Source organism: Melanerpes formicivorus, unplaced genomic scaffold (genome assembly GCF_026170545.1).
Source record: "Melanerpes formicivorus ecotype bairdi unplaced genomic scaffold, bMelFor1.0.p_v2 SCAF_6, whole genome shotgun sequence".
Classification (NCBI taxonomy): Eukaryota; Metazoa; Chordata; class Aves; order Piciformes; family Picidae; genus Melanerpes; species Melanerpes formicivorus.
Genome location: NW_027142358.1, coordinates 20,049,102 through 20,057,131, shown reverse-complemented (window position 1 = coordinate 20,057,131; position 8,030 = coordinate 20,049,102). Strand labels below are relative to the sequence as shown.

The following is an 8,030-nucleotide window of genomic DNA, read 5'->3' as shown; positions in this document are numbered from 1 at the left end:
TTCTAAAAAATGAATGAAATTTGGTCCGTTTTCTCTTCACAGTTGGTTCAGCTTAGAGGATGAAAAAGAGAAAGAAGCCAGCCCCAGAGGGTTGAAAGCTAGCCATGCCCAGGCACTACTACTTCAGTAGTTTTCCAGCACTCTTTGCAAAGCTCAGGTCAGTGGTTTTCTCTCTCTGTGGTGGTGAAACAGGTTTTTTTGTGTATGGTTTTGATTTTAACCCCCCAAAATTATAAACACAGCACGATGAAGCAGAAATCTCTACCCCGGCACACCCTCTCATTGGGGAGGGTAAACAAACAGCTTTTCTCATTCAGTATTTTCATCTGTCATTCCTCACATTCAAACTCCACCCATTGTGCCAATCACCCCCAAAAGCATCAGCAAGTCTTCCAGCACACGTATAAAACCAGGACAGGTCCGGGCACCCCTCACATGGTGTGCTACACATTGCCAAGCACTTAATTTTATTGAAGCAGAAAAGTGTTAACAGGTGTCAGAAACCACAATGTCAAGTAAAAACTTCCATGGACTGAAGGACCAGGCTGAAGGTGCAGCAAAAGATGCTGGTAAGAAAGACTAAATGACCTTGTGTATTGCTGTTGGGGATATAGCAACTGCCTTTGCTTACAGAAACCAGAATCTGAAGTTACACTGCTAACTTCATCAGTGCTTCATCACCAGGAAAAGGCTTCCCCTTTTCTTTCTGTTCCTTGAGACCAAGTTTGGGCCATCCTCTGAAGAAGACCCCAAGCTGCCCACAGCTCCCAGCATGGGCAATCACCTCCACCCACCTAAAGCTGCCTCAGGACTGCTGAGCATTGGCCAACCTCTATTGTTCCCCAAACAGATCTTTAAACCTAGTGTTTTTAGAAGAGTGAAGCTTGGTTGGGTACTAATAATCTTTTTTATCTGCTTACTTACATTGCTCAGGGTGGTCTTTTCTCATGTTCTGCAGAGGTTTTCAAGTCTCTCTTTTTAAGACGTTGACTGTCAAAGCCTTCTAGTAATGTGTGTTGATTGCATTGGGCTATTTGTAGTAAGTATGTTTCTGTTGTATTCTTCTCCAGCAGTAACCACCAGACTGTACAGGGCTTAAAAAAATAAATCTGTGCACACATTTCTATCACAGCTCTTGGCACCTTGCACTGGAAACCAATTTTTCAATGTAAGGTATAAAATACTTAAATGGAAAATATCAGTATGTGTACAATATGTTAGCATTTTATAGTACCAGTGTTTGTGAGGACCTCATTCCTAGCAGGCTATAATTTATATCAGTCCTGGTTTCTGGTCCCCCAAACACTTTGTTATATAGCTGAAATATGTGAGCAACCTCATGTATTTCTTCAGAGTTACAGTAAGTCTCCATATACCCAGGAACAGATGTGTCATAGATCCAGAGACATGGTAGTGTACCTTTTGAAAAACAAAATTGTCCTTTTGCTGCATCTTGAATATGTTTATGCCACTGAGGGGTCACTTATTCTAGGAAAAGGACTGGAGGACTATCACTGTTTCATAAACTGTTGGTCTCTCACAATGGCATGGCATCTCACTTTTTCAGTGCTTTGTATTCTTCCATTTACATGTCTGTAAAATCTCCCTGTTCCTGTCCTGCTGTGTTTAATGCATTTGCTTCCATTTTGGAAAAGGCACTACTTCCAAATGGCCTGTTTGCTAGGTGGCCAAACTTCTCCAGTCAGAACAAGATAGAAAAAAAATCAATAAAAGCAGGAGTTGTGTAAAATAAGCAACTTTCAGGTGAATGTCATCCAAATTCACTGCTTCTTTATCTCATTTTTGTTTTATCTTATCTGTCATCGATTTGCTCAGGTGACTGTAGGTGCTAGGTGCACTCTAATCTCATAGCAAGCTGCTCTGCCAACACGCTTCGTTCCCAGGGTGCCTGTGAGAAAAGCACACAGCCTCAGTGTGCTCTCTACCATCTCCTGCCAGGGGCATACCCTTCTGTGGATGTGCAGAAAAGCCTGTCGACTTTGGGAATTCCTATAAGCATAAATAAGAACATCTCAAATGAAATTTTTTGTCCTTAATTACAGCAAACACACTGGGAAAGGCTACTCAGGATGCAGTCAACCAGATTACAGAAGCAAGCCAGAAAGGTAGGAGCAATGTCATTCAAATAATGGTGTGATGAAGCAGCTCAACACAAGTGAGCTGCTGACAGTGCTCATTCTCTACACTTAGATCTGTTCCATCTTTGTCCCATCATTCAGCTCAGTACCCAAAATTCCCAACATCTTGTGGGAAGAGGGTTGTTTTCAGAGAGCTTTAGAAGACTATAGGGAAGGTTTGCCTTTGCTCGAGTTAGAGAAAGCTATGTTTTGTCTTTGACTCTGAGAGTAATGTAAATACCTTGGAACTAAAGGAGAGAAGCTTGGCAGAATCTGGTTGGAGGTGTTAAAATATTGTTTTGTTACTTTGACCTATTGTATGCCTTAATTACACGCGTGCCAGTGGAAAATGACCAATTGAGATGTGACACGTGCAGACAAATTGCAGACTATCCTACATATATCATGCCAAACCTAACTGTAATTACCTGTGGAGAACTCTTTTTTCTTTTTAAGATTTATTTCTATATTTTCATAATGAGTAACTTTCACACTTTCCATCATAAACATTTAGCCACGTTGCAGTTTTCAAGCTTTTTGTTTATCTTTTCCCTCTCTTGCAGCTATTGACAAGGCTTCCAAGGCAGCACAAGATGGGGTAGAAAAAGCAACCGGACAAGCTGCTGAAGCAATGTCTGGCTTTGGAAAAAAGTGTGGATTTAAGAAATGATGTTAATTTAAACACACGGTATTGCATGTAGAAATCTCTCTTTGGTCTGCAAGCCCGCACTTCTCTGTAAAGTTGTCTGAGATCTGGGCAATTTCTCTTTCCTTCCAAATACAAAGTTTTAAGGCAAAGGTCATCTTTCATAGTGGACAAAAATAAAACTTATAGCTCATCTTGTAACATCTGTGAACAATCTTCAAAATGGCTCTTAAGGCTTCAGCAATGCTATTGCCCTACTCTTACAACAGCACAATGATTATTGCCTTGTTTTCTAAGTGTATTTACAAAACCAGATAAAGTGTTCATACTCCAAGACACTAGAACATTCATGTGATGAAACTGAGTTTCCTTCCTGTAATCAAAAGTTAAGGTGAGCTTATATTTCTTGTCAGTTGTTCATTTGTTCCCACTTGCTGTATTTTTGGATTAATATAAATAAAAGGTATTGTAAGATTTCCACCACCCAGGAATATATCATCTTGTTATATGCTCTCATTATTTTATTACACTTTCAGGGAAGGTTCACATCATGTCTTGCAAATCTCTGTTGCTCTTTGATTCAAAGCCCAGTGAGGTCAGTGATCCAGGTAAGGGAGCTGAGGAGTGAATGATTTTGCAGGTTGGTAGAGAGTCATTTAAGAACCAACAGCCTGGCAATGCAGAAGGGCCCTGTGGTCTCTGCAAGTGAATATAGGAGTTCATATCTCTGTTACCAGTCTAGATATCTTGTTATTCACAACACCCCACCCCACCCCTAAATCTCCTGGGGACGCAAATTGGGTACTGTCCTATAGCATGCATGCAGCACTACCACTAAAACTGACTGGTAGCCCTGAAGTGAGAGACAGCAGTGTGGGGTGCTCAGCTCAACTCTTTAATCAGGCCTGAGCTGTGATTTCTGCACGGGACTTGGAGGAAGCCCTGGACATGTTGCACAGTGGTCACCTGCTCACAATGGTGGTGAGTGGCTCTCCACAATGGAGCCAGCACAAGAGAGGCAAGTGGGCAATCTCCCTGCCCAGGAGATGGAAATGTTTACTTTAGATTGCTGCTCACTGGGCAATGGGAGGCTGCTGCAGTCAGACAGAGTGACCACTTAGTGCTGCCTCTGTCAACAGAAGGCACTAATACCCACTTATTCACTGTAAGTGCTCTTACTTGGCCTCTGGGTGCTGCTTCTTTTATTTTTTCCTTTTCTTTTCCCCTCCTGGTTTGGAGTCTTACTAGCCTTGTTTCAGTAAAATCTGGGCCTCACAAAAGAAAGCCGAGGCATGACGAAAAGTGTCTGGCTGTAATGAAACAGGGCAATTCAGGCCAGTTTGAGATACCACTGTCTCACACCTGTTGAGCAAGAGCTGTGACTGACCGGGGTTTCTTGGAAGCCAATCTTTGCAAATGCAGTCCAAGGTGAGACTGACTCAATGCCGAACTCAAGGACCACCCTTGTCTGCAGTTTGCATGAGGACTACCTGGACCGAAAAGCCTTTAGAATGCCCTATTAGTAATAGACCATCTGTGAGTAAACATAGTCCAGGGCTTTGCACAGTGTCCCTATGTAATGTCCACTGTTATTTGAACCTTTAAAAGCCTAAATGTTTACCCAGATACAAGCTCACAGAAAAAGCATTAGACTATTGCACTCTGAGTTACTGGGCAACTGTCAATAGTACTTAATTATTTAGTGCTTTCCATGGTTACCTCCCTGATGGTGAAATCTTCAAAGAATGAGCTTTTTAGGCTGGCATTTCAGACACCAGTGCTTTTTTTGTGGGTGACAGTGGACTATATGCCACTCTCCAGCATGCCTTTTTTTTTTCCCTGAAAAGCACTTCTTAGTTCACAGCTCATACTGCAGATTGAAAAAAAAGAAAAGAGAGAGAGAGAGAACAATTGTGGGGGTTTGCCAGTAAGACCTTTTATCTTTCTACATGTCTGATGCTATTTCTGCTCCTTTGTGCGTGGAGAATGCAACCTTGAATCCTGGTGTGTGGTCCTTATTCCAATCACAGGTGAAATCTTCAGTGTAACAACACTGATTGTCACTGCCTGCTGCTCTGCCTCAGTGTTGGCAGCACTGACAAGGTAGGGATTGGGTTACCTTGCAGGAGGGACAGCTGGAGCTCATCCACTGAGTCAAGAGAAGTGCCTTTCTCCAGCCCAGGATCAGCCAGAGGCAGCTCTTGAGTCCTGGTCCGTAGCGCAGGGACACCTTACTGCCTTAGAACTGATCCCAGGAGCCTGCTCAGAGTATTTCACATCCCTTTTGTCCCAAGGGTTGGTGCTGTGCCATAGGCATCCACGAGTCTGAGTCATTTTACTGGCAAGCATTTCTAGGTCTAAACTTCAGTGCTTTCCTCCACACAAAAGGTCACTGCCTTAGTCACAGTACTCTTTGGCCTTCAAGTATTTGGGACTCTCTCTTCCTTGTGCATCACACAAGGAGTCATGTCCCAACCCAGGGCTGTGCCTGCCCATCCCACCTTGAGGCTCCAGATGTTGTGTAAAAGTGAAACAGGCATCCTTAAAGCTCTTACCAGCTCATGTGCCATCAGGCCTAGACATGTGAAAGTTATCCAACATCTGAGTCCTCAAATTTCCTAAAATTTGCTCTGGGTGTGCCTGCAGCTGCCTGAGACAAGAAATGCTGAAAAGGGATTCAGGTGCTAGTCTGGACAGGATGGGCTGCCCAGCAAAATCACCACCTGCCCTGTGCCCCACTGCAACACTGCAGAGACCATCTTGGTGGGGGGCAAGGAGCTGCCTTATCTTCCCTTCACAACTCAGCAAGACAGGGGCACAGGGGCACAGATTTTACTAGGCTACTTGAAACCCACCTTCAGCCCCTCCCTTTGCCCAAGAAAACATGACTCTTCATCTCAGGTGAATGCTTGGATTAATGGTCTAATTGTTATTGGGGACCCAAGCTTTCTGAAACCTATCTTTGCAGCTGCAGTCTCCTGTCATGTGGCAAAATGCAAAGGTGATTTTCTAGTAAAACCTCACTGCCTCTCCCAGACCCTGATGCCCTTTACCAGGTTCCTATGCAGCTTCAAGCCCCAGCAGGGTGGTGGCCCAGCTGCAGGCTGGGTTCCTCATACCTTGTCCCACATGGGCCAACAGCCCCAAAGGAAATTTGTCTGAGCCTTTTTCCCTTTCCTCACAAGCCTTGCCTTAATAGATGCTGCTCCTTCTTTGTGGCAGCCCCTCAGCCACTGCCAGCACTAAGGCACTGAACACACACACACACACACGAGATGCTTGTTCAGTTTCTCTTTTATTTTCAGATAGGAAATTGTCAGGAATTTCAAGCAAAGAAACTCTTCTTATGCATAGCTCCTTCTTTCCATTTAATAGCATCTCTGATGTTTTTCACTTCCTTTACAGCTCCCAGACCTAGCCAAGACATCTGCAAGCACCCTTTGAGAATTTCTAGCTCTCACAGTTAATTTTAAAAGCCAGGAGATTCTGTAAAAGTTGCACAGCAGAGAGCACAACTGTTGAGCACAGCAGGCTGACTGCTGCTTGTGCAGAGGCATGCTGTGGTAAACATTAACTGAGCCCTGGTAAAGAAATCCCTTCTTACTGCTTCCTTGCTGCAAGCAGCCCCCACAGGGCCCACAGCCCTCTGCTCCCTCTGCCACAGCTTCCTCCTATCCTGCTCTCACACCTCACTGTTTCAGTTCCTGGGTCTAATTTAGGCAGCATTTATGACATATTCTCTCCTTTGTCCTTTAGGACTAACCCTCTGGCTTTTTACTTCTTTTCCCAAATGCCCTTCTTGCAGTCATTTAGGTTGTCCTGTCCTGCTGTGGCACAGCTTATGACCCTGACCCAAATCCTGCCAGCCCAATTTGGTACTCCAGGCCCAGCCCTGTAGGGCTGACAGAGGTGGGGACTGCTGCAGCAGGCTGTCCTAGAGCAGGCACATCACCCTGCAGAGGCAAGATATGGATGGGACATAGACGGGACACAAACAGGACATAGATGGCTGGTAGGTGCCAGGAAGGAGCCACAGACAAGGTGGTGCTGGGGCTCATGGAGTCTGAGCATAGGAATTTTTCACTATTTCATGAGGAGACCCTGAATAAACTGCTCACAGTGAGATGGGGAAACAGGTCTGTGAAAAGAAACTCGCCTTACAAAATGTAAGGTCATAAAACCTAGAGATGATTAAGTTGTTGCTGGGCTTAATGCTGTTCTCTGTGTAACACAGGTACATGCTGAGGGTGATGCTGCTGTGAAGGCTACGTGCTTTGCCTACGTTATGCAATTTTACCATGATCCAAAACCCCTCCTCAGCCTCTCTTCTTCCTGAAGAGCAGCACCACCAGCAACAACAAGACAGGTGTCTTGTGGAGCCTCAGCAAGCCATGCCACACTCTGCATGATTTCCCTCATACTTTGAAGCAACCACAACTTCTGGGTTAACAGTGTTGGAGGGTGTATACTGCCCGCTCCTTGGAGTCTCCAATTATGAACAGATCTATTGTCCCTGAAGTTGTCTAGCTCCTTTTTTGGAGCTGCCAGCACCATCTGCTCCCAGAGCCCATGACAGCAGTGGGTTAGCCAGAACTTGCTGCCCACAAGACAGCATAGATTGACCCTTTACTTGAAACACTGCAAGATTTGGCAAATAAGGGCCCTAGCTGCAGGAAGGGCTGGGGCAGAGTAGCATTTCCTCATAATTAGCTGAACCTGGGCTAGGGCTGCCCATTTGTGGCCAGGAAGGAGCTGGGGAGGCTGTAAATGGGCTGCATGAGGGGCCCTGAGGGAGTCTTCTGGCTGCTGACATGGTGGACAGGTAGGAATGGGGCATACAAGGTGGCTGTGTGTTTTGAGGAAGGAGGTGTGTTAGAGGCACACCATGTTGGTAATCTGATTACTGTTGATGTGGTTGCTGTGGCTTTCCTTCCAGTGCTGTGGTTTTTAGTCTCCCAGCTGGTACTGCAGCTGGTAGGGGGATGCAGCCCTGTGTCAGGGACTGAGGTAGCTCCTAGTGCTGGCAGGTGGTAGTGTTTGGCCAGACTTGGGTGTGAGTGTGGTGCACAGCCTGAGCCCATGGCAAAGGATGCTGGGTTGTGTCTTTGCTCTCAAGCTCACTGTGTTTGCCTGTGCTGGTCGATGGCTGAGCTTAGGGAGTCTATGTGTTTGTACCTTGGCATCTTTAAGCCATGGTCTTGGCAAGCTGTCCTGGCATTACTTGCCCTGGGCAGCTGTCCTGGCCT

General features: G+C 45.4%; 1 protein-coding gene across 1 annotated transcript; it reads left to right on the top strand.

Annotated features, from left to right (window-relative positions):
* The first annotated feature begins 406 nt into the window (after positions 1–406).
* LOC137441619 (adipogenesis regulatory factor-like) lies at positions 407–3,279 on the top strand. The gene is made up of 3 exons (XM_068139249.1): positions 407–569; positions 2,064–2,126; positions 2,702–3,279. Exons 1-3 carry the CDS (start codon positions 509–511, stop codon positions 2,806–2,808), a joined length of 231 nt encoding a protein of 76 aa, XP_067995350.1. The 5' UTR covers positions 407–508; the 3' UTR covers positions 2,809–3,279.
* The last annotated feature ends 4,751 nt before the right edge of the window (positions 3,280–8,030 follow it).

What these genes read in the sequence shown, in the direction of transcription:
- LOC137441619 (XM_068139249.1), top strand. Translation starts at nt 509, where the DNA reads ATGTCAAGTAAAAACTTCCATGGACTGAAGGACCAGGCTGAAGGTGCA. An exon ending in AGGTGCAGCAAAAGATGCTG is followed by an intron (nt 570 to 2,063) that starts GTAAGAAAGACT and finishes CCTTAATTACAG; the next exon opens with CAAACACACTGGGAAAGGCT. An exon ending in TACAGAAGCAAGCCAGAAAG is followed by an intron (nt 2,127 to 2,701) that starts GTAGGAGCAATG and finishes CCTCTCTTGCAG; the next exon opens with CTATTGACAAGGCTTCCAAG.